This window comes from Oncorhynchus gorbuscha, linkage group LG20, assembly GCF_021184085.1.
Source record: "Oncorhynchus gorbuscha isolate QuinsamMale2020 ecotype Even-year linkage group LG20, OgorEven_v1.0, whole genome shotgun sequence".
In the NCBI taxonomy this organism is placed as follows: Eukaryota; Metazoa; Chordata; class Actinopteri; order Salmoniformes; family Salmonidae; genus Oncorhynchus; species Oncorhynchus gorbuscha.
In genome coordinates, this window is record NC_060192.1 from 33,979,470 (window position 1) to 34,000,130 (window position 20,661).

A 20,661-nucleotide genomic window follows, 5' to 3' on the forward strand; every position below is an offset into this window, starting at 1 on the left:
GTAGATGTGTGTGTGTGTGTGTCTAGGTGTATGACAGGTGTGATCCGTTGGAGATCTGAGAGGTGATGCTGGCGCTCATGCTCATCGCCTGTTCGCTCCGCCCCCCTCCTGATGTCGACGCCCTCCTCATAGCCTGGGGGCTGTTCCTGGCCCCACCCACCACCCCTCCCACACTCCCCCTCTGACTCCCTCCCCCAGAGGGCTGATGCAGGCTCCAGGGAGGGGAACCCCCAGCGAGCACAGGGTGACCCCACGGCTGCTGGGAGCTGGTCCCCCCCTGGTGGTGGCTGTGACCATGATGAGACAGTCCGGACCCCCCTCCTCCCCACCCCCCTGGGCTGCCCTGTGTGTCTGAGCCAGAGCCCTGCAGGTTTGACAGGACCATGTTGCTGAAGCCTAGTCTCATGGACTCTGAGTCAAAGGCCTCTATCTCTCTGGCCTGGCGCTCCAACAGGGACCTGATACGCTCCACACGCTCGTTCTGCAGAGACAGCATCTCCTCCTCAATCTGGAGACACAAACAGAGAGAGAGAGATGGGGACGAGAGACCGTCAGAAACACACAGCGATGCCAACACCTACTAAATCACACACACACACACACACACACACACACACACACACACACACACACACACACACACACACACACACAGTCCCTACCTTGTGTTCCAGAAGAGCCCTGCGGAGCGACACCCTCTGCTCCAGATCCTTCCTCTCTCTGTCGTGCTGGGCTTCTGTCTGCATCTTGATCTTACTCTGGTAGGCGTTCAGCAGCTCCAACTCCTGCTGCAGCTGCATCCTCAGCACCTGACACTCCCCTTCCTGGGCCTCGTCCAATCGCAGCTGGGGAGGGAGAAGGGTGGAGAGAGGGCATGGGGACAAAACAAAGGTGGAGACCAGCAGTAAATAGATCTGAAATCATTGGATAGTTTTAGCAATATGCTACAAACTAGAGCAGCACGATATGGGCCCCCCCCCCCCCCCAAAAAATGTACTTTTGTTTTTACTTGCAATGTAGATCACACACTTGGAGGAAAGAAATAGAAATAGAATGACGAAGCAAAGTGGAAACCAGCATCGTTCTTGTTTGGAACAATCATTTTACCGAACAGAACACCAAGAGAACTGCATCGAACAGCGAGGAGGATAAACAGCGCTGCTTGATTGACAGGGGGCGGGGCTTGGTGTCTGAGAGGAGTGGGAAAGACACTACAAAAACAGTCAACAATAATAAATATAAAAAATTGATATAGCACGCAGCTGAGCAGCATTTAAACAATTCCATGCGATATGGATCACTCGCAATATGGATTGCACATGTCAATATTGCGATTTTGAATTATGCAGCCCTACCACAAACAGTAGCCCCTTGGGGTTAAGGACTATATATTTAGTAAGTCTTCTCAAAAAGTAGATTTTAAATTGCCTGTGTTTTATTGATTTATTTATTTTACCTTTATTTAACTAGGCAAGTCAGTTAAGAACAAATTCTTATTTTTCAATGACGGCCTAGGAACAGTGGGTTAACTGCCTGTTCAGGGGCAGAACAACAGATTTGTACCTTGTCAGCTCAGGGATTTGAACTTGCAACCTTCCGGTTACTAGTCCAACGCTCTAACCACTAGGCTATCCTGCCTAGTACCTGTTTAGAGAGACAACAGTGTGTGTGTGCGTGTGGTACTCACAGCCTGTGTGGACAGCATGTTGTTGATAGAGTGGTCATACTGCTCGGCCAGGATGGCCAGTTTCCTGGTCTGCTCCTCCTTCAGCCTCTTGAGCACCGCCTTGTGGTCAGCCTTGGGAGTGCTCTCCAACAGGTGGTTCCTCAGGGCCTTGTACTGACGTGTCTGGATCTTACACGTGTCCTGGAACTGCTTCTTAATCTGCAGCTCCTTAGACTGGGGGAGGGAGTGGGGGACCGTAAAATAGGTGTGTGTGTGTGGTATGTGTGTGTGTGTGTGTGTGTGTGTGTGTGTGGGTATGTGTGTATGCCAGTGTCTGTGTGTTCCTGACCTTTAAACTCTTGGGCTGCTGTCGGACCTCCATGACGTGTTTGCGTCTCAGCTCTCTCTCCCTCCTCTTGTTGTACTCCAGCTGATTGGTCAGTTCTGTCTGGTGCTGTGTCCTGATAAGCTCCGCCCTCATCTTCTGGATGGTTCCCAGATGTCTGAACTCCAGCTCCTGCATCGACTCGTGATGTCTGAGCAGCATGGCATGTTCCAAGTCCTTCTGGGTCTGACGCTTATTCAACTCCTGAGAGAGGGAGATGAAGAGAGATTGAATGACAAGTAATATAACAATAATTTAGGGTTTCACACTTTTGTACAGTTGTGTTTTTTACACATGTTTAAAAACCTCTTGGGGATAGGGCTGTTTACTGCCCCCGCCGGAGTAATTGCGTGCCCATAGTAAACAAAAATTTTTGTCCAAGTTTGCTAATATATGCAAATAAAAAATATTATTGAATAGAAAACACTCTAAAGCTTCTAAAACCGTTTAAATTATGTCTGTATGTAAAGCAGAACTCTCAGGGCAGTCATTCTCCCAAACTCTCTCTTGTCATCAGAAAAGTTGGCCCAACTTTGACGTCATCGCCCCCACCCTTCCCAAGCACCTACAGGTCTGGGAACAGTCTCTTTGTCTTCAGCGCGATCTCAGCTTTCAATGGGGATTCTCATTGTGAGAATCGCATGCTCACGAGAGTTTTGGCGGGCCGAAACCTTTCGGTCACGTGAAAAAACAGGTCACTCTCATGCGCGCTCTGCTCCGGTCCTGTCTTTTTTCCAAGATCGATTATACAATGCATGCGTTTCTGTTCGTCCTCACGATTGCTGTACACCTTTATAACATGTTAAAGCTTGATTATGAACTTAGTTTGACAAGTTTAGTCGACATATAATATGTAAGTTCGACGTTTTGGTGCGCATCCACTTGACTTTTGGCTACATTTCAACCTAAATGTGTCGTGTTTGAGAACCGAAAGACACAGACTGCAAAACTAAACGCTGTTTTTGGTAAGTATAATTACTTCCAGGTCTTCTGATGGAAGAACAGCAAAGGTAAGGGAATATTTATGTGGTAAATTTGGGTTTCTGTGGACTCCAAGATAGAGGAGCCATAATGCTACTTTTTGAGCGCCGACTCATAGTATAGCCTAGTGAACGAAACCTGTAACGTTAAAAATAAATGTAACAAAGCGATTGCATTCAGAAGAAGTGTATCTAACTATATATATGTCGAACATGCATATTTAGTCAAAGTTTATGATGTGTATTCCTTGTTAGCTGACGTTATCTGCCGGAGCTATCGTCATTTCTCAGGACATTTGAGTAGCCTTTTTTTGAACGATGCATCATTGTAAACAGAGATTTATGGATATATATAGCATATTATTTAAAAAAACATAAATGTACTGTGTAACATTTTATATTACTGTCATCTGATGAAGATTTCAAAAGGTTAGTGCATTATTTTTCTTTTAATCCTGCGTTTGTTGATTGCATATTTTTTTCAACTTGGCTATGCAAATTAGCTGTGTCTTCGGTGGTGGTTTGACATAAATATGTGCTATGTTTTCGCCGTAAAACATTTTAGAAATCTGACTTGCTGGGTAGATAAACAAGGTGTTTATCTTTCATTTGAGCCATTGGACTTGTTAATGTGTGGAGGTTAAATATTTTTAGGAATATTTTTGCGTTCCATGCGCCACCTTCCAGCTGAACGTGGGGGGGGTTAAATGGAAATGTGTTACCTGCCTCCCAGGATAACCTGTCATGTCCTTTGGAGGTGAATAGGAATGATGTGTGTTTGCGTGTGTGTACCTCTCGTGCCAGGTCCTGCTCCACGTTGTGCCTGGCAATGAGTATCCTCCGTTTAAAGCGTCGACACTCCAGCTCCAGGTACTGCCGCTGTCTCCTCAACAAGTTGGCTTCCTCCTCAGCCTGATAAATTACATCAAACTTTACTTAAACAGTGTGGCTCAGTTGGTAATGCATCTTGCAACACCAAGGGTTGTGGATTCGATTCCCGCTCAGGAATGACTAAGTTGCTTTGGATAAAAGCGTCTGCTCCGGTATATATTGTATAATATCTTATATAGTACATTTTGTACCATAAAAACGCAGTACAAAGTACTTCACATACATCAATTAATAATACAAGAAACATACCATACATTTATAGACAGATACATGGAGAGAGTACAACAATAGCAGAAGTCTCGAGGTATTGCTCGCCTGAGGGTAGAATACCTCATGATAGTGTGGTATACAGTTTATCTACCAAGAGAGAAATCATCTATATTATTCGTAGCCTTCTATTTACCACCACGAACCAATGGTGGAAAAAGTAACCAATTGTTCTCAAAGATGGTGCCGATAGAGACGGCAGCTCCGCTTCTAGTCCTTTAGGAAACTGCAGTATTTTTGGTTGTTCATGTATTATTTCTGACATTGTTAGCCCAGAAAACCTTAAGTGTTATTACATACAGCCGGGAAGAACTATTGGATATCAGAGAGACGTCAACTTACCAGAACAACCAGCACTACGACCAGGAATACGACTTTCCCAAAACGGATCCTTTGTCTGCACCTCCCAGGGAATTCCAACTAATTCCAGAGGCCGACTCAAAACAACGCCACCGGAGGAGAGCGTGCCAGAGCGGTCTCCTAGTGAGGCTTCGGATGTGCACACACCACCCACCACTTCAGAGTATATTACTCGTTAATGTCCAGTCATATCGCTAACAACGTTGATAAAATTAGAGCAAGAGTTGCTTTCCAAAGAGATATCCGGGATTGTAACATACTCTTTCACGGAAACATGGCAAGTTTGGGACATGCTGTCGGAGTCAGAACAGTAAACAGGACTTTCAGTGCATCGCGCCGACAAATAAACATCTCTCCGGTAAGAAGAAGGGAGGGGGTGTATGTCCTTGATTAAAAACTATGTAATGGTATAAACATACAGGAACTCAAGTCCTTTTGTTCACCTGACCTAGAATTCCTCACAATCAAATGCCGACCATATTATCTCCCAAGAGAACTCTCCTCCGTTATTGTCAGAGCCGTGTATATTCCCCCACAAGCGGATACCAAGACCAGGAATTTCATTGGACTTTATGCAAACTGGAAACCATATATCTGGGGATTTTAACAAAGCTACCTAAATTCTATCAGCATATCGATTGCAGTACATGAGCGAGTAACACGCTCGACTACTGCTACTCTAACTTCAGCGATGCATTACAAAAAGAAAACCAGCCTCATCGCGAACATCGACGTCTTGCTTCCAGACAAATTCAACAACTTCTTTGCCCGCTTTGAGGACAATATAATGCCACCGACGCGGCCGCTACCAAAGACTGTGGGCTCCCATTCTCCGTGGCCGACGTAAGTAAAACATTTAAAAGCGTTAACCCTTGCAAGCCCAGACGGCAACCCTAGCCAAGTCCTCAGACCATGCGCAGACCAGCTGGCTGGTGCGTTTACGGACATATTCAACCAATCCCTATCTCAATCTGCGGTCTCCACATGCTTCAAGATGGCCACCATTGTTACTGTCCCCAAGAAAGCCAAGGTAATTGAACTAAATGACTATTGCCCCGTAGCACTCACTTCTGTCATCATGAAATGCTTTGCGAGACTATGCAAAGATCACCCTACCTGTCACCCTAGACCCACTTCAATTTGCTTACAGCCCTAATAGGTCCACAGACAATGCAATCGCCATCACACTGCACACTGCCCTATCCCACCTGGACAAGAGGAATACCTTTGTAAGAATGCTGTACATTGACTACAGCTCAGCATTCAACACCATAGTACCCTCCAAGCTCATCATTAAACTTGAGTCCCCCGGTCTGAACCCCTCCCTGTGCAACTCGGCCCTGGACTTACTGATGAGCCGCTTCCAGGTGGTGGAGGTAGGAAACAACATCTCCACTCCACTGATCCTCAGCACTGGGGCCCCACAAGTTTGCGATCTCAACCCCCTCCTGTACTCCCTGTTCACCCACGACTACATGGCCATGCACGCGCCTCCAACTCAATCATCAAGTTTGCAGACGACACTACAGTGGTAGGCTTGATTACCAATAACAACGAGACAGCCTACAAGAAGAAGGTGAGTGCCCTCGGAGTGTGGTATCACGAAAATAACCTCTCACTCAATGTCAGCAAAACAAGAGATGATCGTGGACTTCAGGAAACAGCAGAGGGAGCAGCCCCCTATCTACATCGATGGGACAGCAGTGGAGAAGGTGGAACGTTTTAAGTTCCTTTGTGTACATGTCACCGACAAACTGAAATGGTACAGAGACAGTGTGGTGAAGAAGGCCAAACACAGCCTCTTCAACCTCAGGAGGCTGAAAGAATTTGTCTTGTCACCTAAAACCCTCACTAACTTTTACAGGTGCACAATCAAGAGCATCCTGTCGGGCGGTATCACCCCCTGGAACGGCAACTGCATTGCCCACAACTAGTGATACACCGATATGACATTTTTTGGCCGACACCAATATTTTCCTTGACAAAAAAACAATGGCGATATACATTTTTGCAGCCTTTTAAGCATTCTAGTACAATTAAATAGTTAACACACACACATGGATGCAGCTGTCTAAGGCACTGCATCTCAGTGCAAGAGGCGTCACTACAGTCCCTGGTTCGAGTACAGGCTGTATCACATCCGGGTGTGAATGAGAGTTGCCATTTTTAGCTAATATCGGCCCAATTCCGATATGTTCACCAATATATCCTGCATCCCTACCCACAACCGCAGAGCTCTCCAGAGAGTGGTGCGGTCTGCAAAACGCATCTTGACTGCTTGCATCCCTGAACGGTATGGCAACCGCTAAGCATCCGACCGTAAAGCGCTACAGAGGGTAGTGCGTATGGACCCAGTACATCACTGGGGACAAGCTTCCTACAATCCAGGACCAAAATACTAGGCGGTGTCAGAGGAAGGACCAAAAAAAATTGTCAAAGACACCAGTCACCCGTGTCATAGAGTATTCTCTTTGCGACCGGAGCGCCAATCCTAGGTCCAAAAGGCTCCTTAACAGCTTCTACCCCCAAGCCATAAAACTGCTGAACAATTAATCAAAATGGCCACCCAGACTGTTTGCATTGACCCTTTTGTTTTTACGCTGCTGCAACTCGCTGTTTATTTTCTATACGTAGTCACTTTACCCCTACTTACATCTACAAATGACCTCGACTAACCAGTCATTTGCGTTGATGTAACTTGTACTGTACCTGGAAGTGCTGGATGTTCTCCTTCTGCTTGGACAGCCACTCCTGCTTCTCCTTCTTAGGGGTTGACTGGTTCTCACTCAACTCCTACAGGACAGAGAGAAGTGAGTGTGTGTGTGTGTGTACATCTCTTGTACCAGGTCCTGTTCCACGTTGTGTGTGTGTGTGTGTTTTTACGCGCGTGCGTTCGCTTGAACCAGGGACCCTCTGAACCCATCACCTAAAAAGCAGTGCTAAATTACAAAATAAAATTCTTAACAAAGTCATTCTGTAATTTGTGTGAACTATCCTTTTAAGTTGATATATATATAATATATGATATATAAATATAGTGTATAGTTAAATTAAGGTTATACATTTATATACACTGCTCAAAAAAATAAAGGGAACACTTAAACAACACAATGTAACTCCATGTCAATCACACTTCTGTGAAATCAAACTGTCCACTTAGGAAGCAACACTGATTGACAATAAATTTCACATGCTGTTGTGCAAATGGAATAGACAACAGGTGGAAATTATAGGCAATTAGCAAGACACCCCCAATAAAGGAGTGGTTCTGCAGGTGGTGACCGAAGGACCACTTCTCAGTTCCTATGCTTCCTGGCTGATGTTTTGGTGACTTTTGAATGCTGGCGGTGCTTTCACTTTAGTGGTAGCATGAGACGGAGTCTACAACCCACACAAGTGGCTCAGGTAGTGCAGCTCATCCAGGATGGCACATCAATGCGAGCTGTGGCAAAAAGGTTTGCTGTGTCTGTCAGCGTAGTGTCCAGCACATGGAGGCGCTACCAGGAGACAGACCAGTACATCACGAGACGTGGAGGCCGTATGAGAGCAACAACCCAGCAGCAGGACCGCTACCTCCGCCTTTGTGCAAGGAGGAGCAGGAGAAGCACTGCCAGAGCCCTGCAAAATGACCTCCAGCAGGCCACAAATGTGCATGTGTCTAATCAAACGGTCAGAAACAGACTCTATGAGGGTGGTATGAGGGCCTGAAGTCCACAGGTGGGGGTTGTGCTTACAGCCCAACACCGTGCAGGACGTTTGGCATTTGCCAGAGAACACCAAGAGTGGCAAATTCGCCACTGGCGCCCTGTGCTCTTCACAGATGAAAGCAGATTCACACTGAGCACATGTGACAGAGTCTGGAGACGCCGTGGAGAATGTTCTGCTGCCTGCAACATCCTCCAGCATGACCGGTTTGGCGGTGGGTCAGTCATGGTGTGGGGTGGCATTTCTTTGGGGGGCCGCACAGCCCTCCATGTGCTCGCCAGAGGTAGCCTTACTGCCATTAGGTACCGAGATGAGACCCTCAGACCCCTTGTGAGACCATATGCTGGTGCGGTTGGCCCTGGGTTCATCCTAATGCAAGACAATGCTAGACCTCATGTGGCTGGAGTGTGTCAGCAGTTCCTGCAAAAGGAAGGCATTGATGCTATGGACTGGCCCGCCCGTTCCCCAGACCTGAATCCAATTGAGCACATCTGGGACATCATGTCTCGCTCCACCACAGACTGTCCAGGAGTTGGCGGATGCTTTAGTCTAGGTCTGGGAGGAGATCCCTCAGGAGACCATCCGCCACCTCATCAGGAGCATGCCCGGGCGTTGTAGGGAGGTCATACAGGAACGTAGAGGCCACACACACTCATGAGCCTCACTTTGACTTGTTTTAAGGACATTACATCAAAGTTGGTTCAGCATGTAGTGTGGTTTTCCACTTTAATTTTGAGTGCGACTCCAAATCCAGACCTCCATGGGTTGATAAATTTGATTTCCATTGATAATTTGTGTGTGGTTTTGTTGTCAGCACATTCAACTATGTAAAGAAAAAAGTATTTAATAAGAATATGTCATTCATTCAGATCTAGGATGTGTTATTTTGGTGTTCCCTTTATTTTTTTGAGCAGTGTATATATATATATATATCAGATGTGCAGTCCTATTGCTCCCAGCCTCAGACTGGTGAAACTCTCCTCAGGAAGAAGATAAAAAGGGGTGGGGTCTAGACAGAAACTAGTTGCAATAAGTTGCCACTTACCAAACCAATCACATATTTGCACTGGTAGAGCTCCTAACAGTTTGTGATTCTGATTTGCAACAGGCAGCATATGACACAGGCTACTAAAAGGTTGTCCGGGAAAAGGAAATGCCTCTCCTGAGGGAAAACCACATTTCTACTCAGAGCCAATCAATTGCGAGCATTGAATATCAGCAATCCCATTCAAATCGCAAAATCCAAATAATGAAATTCCTCAGACTTCCAACAGTCAAGACAAGATTTTGGAAGGACGGTCACGCACGACTAGACTTCTCCAAGCTGTAATTTCCATATAAAGCTCTGGTGATTAAATTTGGCCCGCATCCCTCCAATATAAATGGACCATTACCCAGGGTGCTACTGAAGCCATGGTCCTTCAGAACTACTTCTAGGTCTAGATTGGTTGACGGCAAAGATGGACACTACTAGTCTACCACGCAGTAACAGCTACCTAGCTAGCCGTTCCATATCGGCTAAACTCACCCTCCTTTGACCTGGTCTCCGCAGCAACCCCAGCAGCCGGGCAAAGCCCAACTGAGTGATCCGGGTCAGGAGCATCAATGTAACAGTGTTGCTTCCATCCCTGTTCCTGTCCCTCACTGGGCTCGAACGAGGGGCGCGAAGTAGTGCTTGTCCCTGTTCACCCACGAAGCAGCGTTACCTGTGTGTGTGTGTGTGTGTGTGTGTGTGTGTGTGTGTGTGTGTGTGTGTGTGTGTGTGTGTGTGTGTGTGTGTGTGTGTGTGTGTGTGTGTGTGTGTGTGTGTGTGTGTGTATTCAGACCCCTAGACTTTTATACTTTGTTTCATTAATTAACTAACTAATTCTAACATGGATTACATGTCCCTTTTCTTTTATCAATCTCACGCAAAATGAGAAAGCAAAAACTTAAATATCACATTTACATAATTATTCAGACCCTATACTCAGTACTTTGTTGAAGTGTCTTTGACAGCAATTACAGCCTGGAGTCTTCTTGGTTATGACGCTACAAGCTTGGCACTCCTGTATTTGGGTATTATCTTCCATTCTTCTCTGCAGATCCTTTCAAGCTCTATCAGCTATTTTCAGGTCACTCCAGTGATGTTCGATCGGGTTCAAGTCCGGGCTGTGGCTGGGCCACTCAAGGACATTCAGAGACTTGTCCCAAAGCCTCTCCTGCGCTGTCTTGGATGTGTGCTTAGGGTCGTTGTCCTGTCAGAAGGTGAACCGTCACCCCAGTTAGGTCCTGAGCAATCTGGAGCAGGTTTTCATCAAGGATCTCTCTATACTTTGCTCCGTTCATCTTTGCCTCGATCCTGACTAGTCTCCCAGTCCCTGCTGCTAAAACGCATCCCCACAGCATGATGCTGCCACCACCATGCTTCACCGTATGGATGGTGCTAGGTTTCCTCCAGACATGACGCTTGGCATTCAGGCCAAAGAGTTCAATCTTGGTTTCATCAGACCAAAGAATCTGGTTTCTAATGTTTTGAGCCCTTGAAGGTGACTATTGGCAAACCTCAAGCAGGCTGTTATGTGCCTTTTACTGAGGAGTGGATCCAGTCTGGCCACTCTACCATAAAGGCGTGATTGGTCGAGTGCTGCAGAGATGGTTGTCCTTCTGGAAGGTTCTCCCATCTCCACAGAGGAACTCTGGAGCTCTGTCAGTGACCATCAGGTTCTTGGTCACCTCCCTGACCAAGGCCCTTCTCCCCTGACAGCTCAGTTTGGTTGAGCGGCCAGCAAAAGGAAAAGTCATGATGGTAACAAACTTATACCATTTAAGAATAATGGAGGCCACTGTGATCTTGGGGACCTTCAATGCTGCAGACATTTTTTTGGTACCCTTCCCCAGATCTGTGCCGAGACACAATCCTGTCTCTGAGAATTCCTTATCCTGTCTTGGAGCTCTATGGACAATTCCTTTGAGCTTATGGCTTGGTTTTTGCTTTGACATGCACTGTCAACAACCATATATAGACAAATCATGTCCAATCACTTTAAGTTGTGGAAACATCAAGGATGATCAATGGAAACAGGATGCATCAAGTCTCATAGCAAAGGGTCTGAAAACTTAGTTGAAGTCAGAAGCTTACATACACCTTTGCCAAATACATTTAAACTCAGTTTTTCACAATTCCTAACATTTAATCCTGGTAAAAAATTCCCTGTCTTAGGTCAGTTAGGATCACCACTTTATTTTAAGAATGTGAAATGTCAGAATAATAGTAGAGAATTATTTATTTCATCTTTTATTTATTTCATCACATTCCCAGTGGGTCAGAAGTTTACATACACTCAATTAGTATTTGGCAGCATTGCCTTTAAATTGCTTAACTTGGATCAAATGTTTCAGGTAGCCTTCCACAAGCTTCCCACAATAAGTTGGGTGAATTTTGACCCATTCCTCCTGACAGAGCTGGTTTAAATGAGTCAGGTTTGTAGGCCTCCTTGCTCGCACACGCTTTTTCAGTTCTGCCCACACATTTTTTATGGGATTGAGGTCAGGGCTTTGTGATGGCCACACGAATACCTTGACTTTGTTGTCCTTAAGCCATTTTGCCACAACTTTGGAAGTATGCGTGGGGTCATTGTCCATTTGGAAGACCCATTTGCGACCAAGCTTTAACTTCCTGACTGATGTCTTGAGATGTTGCTTCAATATATCCACATCATTTTCCTGCCTCATGATGTCATATATTTTGTGAAGTGCACCAGTCCCTCTTGCAGCAAAGCACCCCCATAACATGATGCTGCCACCCCTGTGCTTCACAGTTGGGATGGTGTTCTTTGGCCGCCCCCTTTTCCCTCCAAACACAATGATGGTCATTATGGCCAAACAGTTCTAATTTTGTTTCATCAGAACAGAGGACATTTCTCCAAAAACTACAATCTTTGTCCCCATGAGCAGTTGCAAACCATAGTCTGAATATTTTATGGCGGTTTTGGAGCAGTGGCTGCTTCCTTGCTGAGCGGCCTTTCATGTTATGTTGATATAGGACTCATTTTACTGTGGATATAGATATGTTTGTACCTGTTTCCTCCAGCATCGTCACAAGATCCTTTGCTGTTGTTCTGGGATTGATTTGCACTTTTTGCACCAAAGTACATTCATCTCCAGGAGACAGAACGCGTCTCCGTCCTGAGCGGTATGACGGCTGCGTGGTCCCATGGTGTTTATACTTGCGTACTATTGTTTGCACAGATGAACGTGGTACTTTCAGGCGTTTGGAAATTGCTCTCAAGGATGAACCAGACTTGTGGAGGTCCACAATTTTTTGTCTTCTGATTTGCTCATGATGTCAAGCAAAGAGGCACTGAAATACATCCACAAGTAGACCTCCAATTGACTCAAATGATGTGAAGCTTCTAAAGCCATGACATCATTTTCTGGAATTTTCCAAGCGGTTTAAAGGCAGTCAACATAGTGTATGTAAACTTCTGACCCACTGGAATTGTGATACAGTGGATTATAAATTAAATAATCTGTATGTAAACAAGTGTTGGAAAAATGACTTGTGTCATGCACAAAGTAGATGTCCTAACCGACTTGCCAAAACTATAGTTTGTTAACAAGACATTTGTAGAATGGTTGAAAAACTAGTTTTAATGACTACAACCTAAGTGTATGTAAACTTCCGACTTCAACTGTACGTAAATAAGGTATTTTCTGCAAGCATTTCTAAAAACCTGTTTTCGCTTTGTCATCATGGAGTATTGTGTAGATTTGATAGATATGTGGAAAAAGAGAAAGGGTCTGAATACTTTCCGAATGCACTGTGTGTGTGTGTGTGTGTGTGTGTGTGTGTGTGTGTGTGTGTGTACCTCTTTAAGCTGCTCCTTGCGTAGTTTGTACTCTCGTTTCTGAGACTCCAGGAAGCTGCTGAGTTCCTTCTTCTGTTGGACCTGAATGTGCTGCTGGAACTTCTTCTCATCGTTGTTAAATGTCTTTGCCTGCGCACACACACACACACACACACACACACACACACACACACACACACACACACACACACACACACACACACACACACACACACACACACACACACACACACACAAAGAGAGAAAACTGCATGAACAGGAGTTGCAATGTATGAAGTTCTCATTGTCCTCTGTGTGGGGAGAGTATAGCAGCTAAGACTGGAGGGCCAAATCAGGATTTATAAATTCAATCAACCAATTTACAGGCCAGAAAATGGACAGTAATTTTTTTAATATATAGGCATTGTATATAGGTCCATTACAATATAGATACTGTATATAGTTCCATTATAATATAGATACTGTATGTAAGACAGCAGCATACCACTGCTGGCTTGCTTCTGAAGCTAAGCAGGGTTGGTTCTGGTCAGTTCCTGGATGGGAGACCAGATGCTGCTGGAAGTGGTGTTGGAGGGCCAGTAGGAGGCACTCTTTCCTCTGGTCTAAAAAATATCCCACTGCCCTGTGTAGGGTGCTGTTGTTCAGATGGGACGTTAAACGGGTGTCCTGACTCTTTGAGGTCGTTAAAGATCCCATGGCACTTATCGTAGGAGTGTTAACCCTGGTGTCAGGGCTAAATTCCCAATCTGGCCCTCAAACCATCATGGTCACCTAATAATCCCCAGTTTACAATTGGCTCATTCATCCCTCTCCCCAGGTTGTTGCTGTAAATGAGAACGTGTTCTCAGTCAACTTACCTGGTAAAATAACAAGAGAAATAAAAAAAATATAGGTCCATTACAATATAGACTACCTCATTCTCTTTTTCACATCTATCATGTTAATTATTTCACCTCCCTACTCTTCTACATTTGCACACACTGTACATATAATTTTCTATTGTGTTATTGACTGTACGGTTGTTTATGTGTAACTGTGTTGTTTTTCCGCACTGCATCGCTTTAGCTTGGCCAGGTCGCAGTTGTAAATGAGAACTTGTTCTCAACTGGCCTACCTGGTTAAATAAAGGTGAAATAAAATGTTAAAAAATATATATATTTTCAGGCAAAAGGTGGCTATTTGAAGAACCTCAAATATAAAATAAATATTTGGATTTGTTTAACACTTCTTTGGTTATGAAATGTTTCCATGTGTATTACTTCATAGTTGATGTCTTCACTATTAATCTATTAAGTAGAAAAAAACTCACCAAAAAGAAACGTCCCTTTTTCAGGACCCTGTCTTTCAAAGATGATTCGTAAAAATACAATTAACTTCACAGATCTTCATTGTAAAGGGTTCAAACACTGTTTTCCATGCTTCTTCAATGAACCATAAACAATGAATGAACATGCACCTGTGGAACTGTCTTTAAGACACTAACAGCTTACAGACGGTTGGAAATTAAGGTCACAGTTATGAAAACATAGGACACTAAAGAGGCCTTTCTACTGACTCTGAAAAACACCAAAAGAAAGATGCCCAGAGTCCCTGCTCTTCTGCGTGAACGTGCCTTAGGCATGCTGCAAGGAAGCATGAGGACTGCAGATGTGGCCAGGGCAAAAAATTGCATAAATTGTATGTCTGTACTGTGAGACGCCTAAGACAGTGCTACAGGGAGACAGGACGGACAGCTGATCATCCTCGCAGTGGCAGACCACGTGTAACAACACCTGCACAGGATCAGTACATCCGAACATCACACTGCAGGACAGGTACAGGATGGAAACAACAATTGGCCGAGTTACACCAGGAATGCAAAATCACTCCATCAGTACTCAGACTGTCCGCAATGGGCTGAGAGAGGCTGGACTGATGGCTTGTAGGCCTATTTGTAGGGCAGGTCCTCACCAGACATCACCGGCAACAACGTCGCCTATGGGCAGAAACCCATCATCGCTGGACCAGACAGAACTGGCAAAAGTGCTCTTCGCTGACAAGTAGTGATTTTGTTTCACCGGGGGGATGGTCGGGTTCGCATTTAATGTCAAAGGAATGAGCGTTACACCGAGGCCTGTACTCTGGAGCGGGATCAAATTTGAAGGTGGAGAATCCAACATGGTCTGGGGCGGTGTGTCACAGCATCATCGGACTGAGCTTGTTGTCATTGCAGGCAATATCAATGCTGTGCGTTACAGGGAAGACATCCTCCTCCCTCATGTGGTACCCTTCCTGCAGGCTCATCCTGACATGACAATGCCACCAGCTTGTTCTGTGCGTGACTTCCCGCAAGACAGGAATGTCAGTGTTCTGCCATGGCCAATGAAGAGCCTGGACCCCAACCCATTGAGCACATCTGGGACCTGTTGGATCGGAGGGTGAATGCCATTGCCCTCAGAACTGTCCGGGAACTTGCAGGTGCATTGGTGGAAGAGTGGGATAACATCTCACAGCAATAACTGGTAAATCTGGTGAAGTCCATAAGGAGGAGACACACTGCAGTACTTAAAGCAGCTGGTGGCCACACCAGATACTGACTGTTACTTTCGATTTTGACACCCCCTTTGTTCAGGGACACATTCCAGTCTCAACGTCAACAGTGAAGAGGAGACTCCGGGATGCTGGCCTTCTAGGCAGAGTTCCTCTGTCCAATGTCGGTGTTCCTTTACCCATCTCAATATTTTCTTTTTATTGGCCAGTCTGAGATATGGCTTTTTCTTTGCAACTCTGCCTAGTACACAAGGTTGTAGGAGATCTTCAGTTTCTTGGCAATTTATCGCATAGAATAGCCTTCATTTCTCAGAACAAGAATAGACTGCCGAGTTTCAGAAGAAAGTTATTTGTTTCTGGCCATTTTGAGCCTGTAATCGAACCCACAAATAAATGCTGATGCTCCAGATACTCAACTAGTCTAAAGGAGGACAGTTTTATTGCTTCTTTAAAATCAGCACAACAGTTTCAGCTGTGCTTATGTAATTGCAAAAGGTTTTTCTAATGATCAATTAGCCTTTAAAAATGATCAACTTGGATTAGCTAACACAACGTGCCATTGGAACACAGGAGTGATGGTTGCTGATAATGGGCCTCTGTACGCCTATGTAGATATTCCTTTTTTTTAATCAGCCGTTTCCAGCTACAATAGTAATTTACAACATTAACAATGTCGACACTGTATTTCTGATCAATTTGATGTTATTATAATGGACAAAAAAAGTTCGCTTTTCTTTCGAAAATGAGGACATTTCTAAGTGACCCGAAACCTTTGAACGGTGGTGTGTGTGTATCAATCTCTCTCTCTGTCTCCGTGTGTGTGTGTGTGTATTAATGAAGTATACAGTATAAACCCTGGATTGCGTATGCGTATGCATTAAGGTCACTGTAATAAAATATACTTGGCAAAAAACAAAAAGTACACATTGATAAAGGCACTTCTATAGCTTCTAAAGTGTGTTTTACAATGTTGGGGAGCACAAATATGTTAATAATAATAATAATGTTAAGAATTTGTTCTTAACTGACTTGACTAGTAAAATAAAAAAATATACACATCAATCGTGTGTGTGTATATCTCTCTTATCTCCGTACATCTTTCTCCATAGAAGCCTGGTGTCTCTTGACCAGTTTCTCTATCTCCTGGGCGAAGCTGTTCCTCTGGCTCTCCAGCTCTTTGTCCAGACGGAGCCGGTGTTCGTCCATCTCAGCCTTCAGCTTGTTCTCCAGACCCATCAGATGCTTCTGGTGCTGCCGCCTCATCCTCTTATAGCCAGACATCTGCTCCCTCAGCTCACTGTCCTGCTCGTGCTCCTGCATCTCACGAGTCACCTGGGGGGGAGAGAAAGGTAGAGAGGGAGTTCTGTTAACTTACTGTTGTGATAGTCTCTGCTATAGTGTCACCTGTTGAAGGACTTGAGTGGTTTTTGGAATTTAGAGAAAGAGTTTAAAAAAAAGAGATTAAAATAACAGAATAAAAGAGAGATGTCTCACCAGTGAGGCAGTGTGTGTGTTCTCACCAGTGAGGCAGTGTGTGTGTTCTCACCAGTGAGGCAGTGTGTGTGTTCTCACCAGTGAGGCAGTGTGTGTGTTCTCACCAGTGAGGCAGTGTGTGTAGGTGTGTGTGTTCTCACCAGTGAGGCAGTGTGTGTGTTCTCACCAGTGAGGCAGTGTGTGTAGGTGTGTGTGTTCTCACCAGTGAGGCAGTGTGTGTAGGTGTGTGTGTTCTCACCAGTGAGGCAGTGTGTGTAGGTGTGTGTGTTCTCACCAGTGAGGCAGTGTGTGTGTTCTCACCAGTGAGGCAGTGTGTGTGTTCTCACCAGTGAGGCAGTGTGTGTGTGTGTTCTCACCAGTGAGGCAGTGTGTGTAGGTGTGTGTGTTCTCACCAGTGAGGCAGTGCGTATGGTAGCGAAGTGTTCTCTGTTGCGTTCTCTGTAGTGTTTCCTTGGGGGTTGAGCGGCCGGGGGCTCTGTGGGATGGCTCTGCACCTCTGGGTCACCATGGTTACCCTCCTCTTCCTCCTGGCAAAGGCATTGTCATCATTATCAACATCACGTGTACATGCAGTGTGTGTGTGTGTGTGTGTGTGTGTAATATATATATATATATATATATATATATAATATAGCGGTGTGTGTATCAAGGTGTGTAAAGTGGTGTGTGTATCTATGGTATGTATAGCAGTTTATACAACGTGTGGGTCTAATCCTGGACGATTGGTTAAAACCGCATTCCAGCCAGTGTCTATTCCACAAGTTACCACCGGCTAAATCTATGACATTAAAATTCCTATTTACTCTGTTCCATCGGACTGCATAATCCACTGTCTCAACAGCCCAGCCAGGCAATTTATAAACTTGATCTCCACTATAAAAAGCATCTAGACATTATCTCAGATTTCTTTTAGACTAACATTTAGTTTTCAACAGCGGAGACTTGTATAAACCTTGCTGTCTGTCTCTCTGACATTTGCAACATGGCTTCACTGCCGAAAATCCATCCTCAGCGGTCCCATAGTAATGAATGTGTTGGGAGTCGGGACGAGATAGACAGGAAGCTTTTCTCAGCCAGACGAAATCATCATTGTTTTTATGGACATATACAAAGAAATGTCAACAGAAAACAGGTCAAACTAAACAAAATGCAGATAGTTAGCAGTCTTCCCAGCTTCAGTTTTTAGTCATTGTGTTAGCTGTGTTGTTGGCTAGCTCCTCTGAACAACACTGTCCTGATGAGAAACACATTTTCTATGCCAGGTGAAATCGCACATCATTAGCACATTGTTATGGATGTCTCCAAATAAATGTCACTAGACAACGGCTTAAAAAAATGCAAATGCAGCTACTTCTGGCTGCACTGCTGTTGTTATTCTGGCTGCACTGTTTGACGTGACTAAGCTGTAGTTGGCTAGCCAGCAAGGGATAAGAACGTTACGAACGAACGACTGGGTCACGTCCATAAACACAGAACAAAAAGACTGAACGACTGGGTCGCGTCTCTGGCAGCCAAACCGATAGAACAAACGACCAGCCAGCTTGGGTAGCAAACCTAGATTTGTGTCTGGACTACAGTAATAGTCAGAAGTTTAGACACACGCACTCATTCAAGGGTTTTTCGTTATTTTTACTATTTTCTACATTGTAGAATAATAGTGAAGACATCAGAACTATGAAATAACACATACGGAATCATGTAGTAACCAAAAACATGTGTTAAAGAAATCAAAACATATTTTAGAATCAAGCAGCCATCCTTTGCCTTGATGACAGCTTTGCACACTCTTGGCATCCTCTCAACCAGCTTCACCTGGAACACTTTTCAAACAGTCCTGAAGGAGTTCCCACATATGCTGAGCACTTGTTGGCTGCTTTTCCGTCACTCTGCGGTCCAACTCATCCCAAACCATCTCAATTGGATTGAGTTTGGGTGATTCTGGAGGCCAGGTCATCTGATGCAGCAATCTATCACTATCCTTTTTGGTCAAATAGCCCTTACACAGCCTGGAGGTGTGTTTTGGGTCATTGTCCTGTTGGAAAACAAATGATCGTCACACCAAGCACAAACCAGATGGGATGGCGTATCGCTGTAGTAGCCATGCTGGTTAAGTGTGCCTTGAATTCTAAATAAAATCAAAGACAGTATGATCAGCAATGCACCCTCACACCATCACACTTCCTCCTCCATGCTTCACGGTGGGAACCACACATGCAGAGATCATCCGTTCACCTAATCTGCGTCTCAAAGACACGGAGGTTGGAACCAAAAATGTTTATGTTGAGATGTGTCCGTTTCTTGAATTCTCTGAAGCATTCATTTGGGCTGCAATTTCTGAGGCTGGTAACTCTAATGAACTTATCCTCTGCAGCAGAGGTAACTCTGGGTCTTCCTTTCCTGTGGCGTTCCCCATGAGAGCCAGTTTCATCATAGCGCTTGATGGTTTTTGTGACTGTAATTAAAGAAACCTTTAAAGTTCTTGACATTTTCAAGATTGACTGACCTTCATGTCTTAAAGTAATGATGGACTGGCGTTTCTCTTTGCTTATTTGAGCTGTTCTTGCCATAGTATGTTCTTGGTCATTTACAAAATAGGGCTATATTCTGTATACGACAGCCCTACCTTGTCACAACACAACTGATTGGCTCAAATGCATTAATAAGAAAATAAATTCCACCAATTCACTTTTAACAAGGCACACCTGTTAATCGAAATGCATTCCAGACGACAACCTCATGAATCTGGTTGAGAGAATGCCAAGAGCGTGCAAAACTGTCATCAAGGCAAAGGGTGGATACTTTGAAGAACCTCAAATATTAAAATATATTTAGATTTGTTTAACACTTTTTTGGGTTACTACATGATACCATATGTGTCATTTCATAGTTCTGATTTCATCATTATTATTCTACAATGTAGAAAATAGCACAAATAAATAAGAACCATTGAATGAATAGATGTGTCAACTTTTGACTGGTACAGTATATATCTCGCGGAAGAAGGAAATAGTATGAATAAATATATCAAAATAAAGTTTTTAAATTAAAGTATGTCAATCATTTGAATATGTTGGTAACCCGATATATAAAAGTGATAATTTCTTTGAAGCCGTTGTTTTGGAGGATATATTGGCACGGGGTCGCTTAGTCTCGGGCCTAACACCCATGCCAATATATCCTCCAAAACAGCGTCTTCCCGGCCAGCGGTTTCCCGGCCATCATCACTTCAGTGTGTAGTAGCCCCACCAGTTTGAGGTGTATGACAGAGCTGTTGGACATGACCGTGTGGTCTCCCTCCATCAGGTCCAGTTCACTGCGGTCGTCCTGTGCTGCTTCATTCAGACTGTTGACTGAGCTGCTCTGAGAGCTGATAGACATACTGGGGATGGACTGGTTACTGCCCACACTGTTCACTGTGTCTGTACGACCTGCACCGTGCTCCACCTCCTAGACACACCCAGACAGAGAGAGAGACACCCAGACAGTGAGAGAGAGACAGACAGCAAGAGAGAGAGAGACAGAGACAGAGAGAGA

At 44.6% G+C, this 20,661-nt stretch overlaps 1 protein-coding gene across 4 annotated transcripts in view; it reads right to left on the bottom strand.

Annotated features, from left to right (window-relative positions):
- Positions 1-20,661, bottom strand: part of LOC124007309 (serine/threonine-protein kinase TAO1-like) — a 49,911-nt gene that overhangs the window by 19 nt on the left and 29,231 nt on the right. For 2 of the 4 annotated variants that reach the window (XM_046317776.1, XM_046317775.1), the window contains 10 exons: positions 20,374-20,574; positions 17,520-17,654; positions 16,729-16,965; positions 13,105-13,233; positions 7,259-7,342; positions 3,824-3,943; positions 2,016-2,255; positions 1,688-1,900; positions 663-845; positions 1-508 (listed from right to left, as the gene is read on the bottom strand). The exon at positions 1-508 is cut by the window's left edge and continues 19 nt beyond it. In XM_046317776.1, the coding sequence (XP_046173732.1) occupies positions 23-508; positions 663-845; positions 1,688-1,900; positions 2,016-2,255; positions 3,824-3,943; positions 7,259-7,342; positions 13,105-13,233; positions 16,729-16,965; positions 17,520-17,654; positions 20,374-20,574 (2,028 nt within the window). In that variant the 3' untranslated portion in view covers positions 1-22. Of the gene's footprint in view, positions 509-662; positions 846-1,687; positions 1,901-2,015; positions 2,256-3,823; positions 3,944-7,258; positions 7,343-13,104; positions 13,234-16,728; positions 16,966-17,329; positions 17,335-17,519; positions 17,655-20,373; positions 20,575-20,661 lie in introns of those variants that run through there. The other 2 variants (XM_046317777.1, XM_046317779.1) reach the window with 2 other exon arrangements.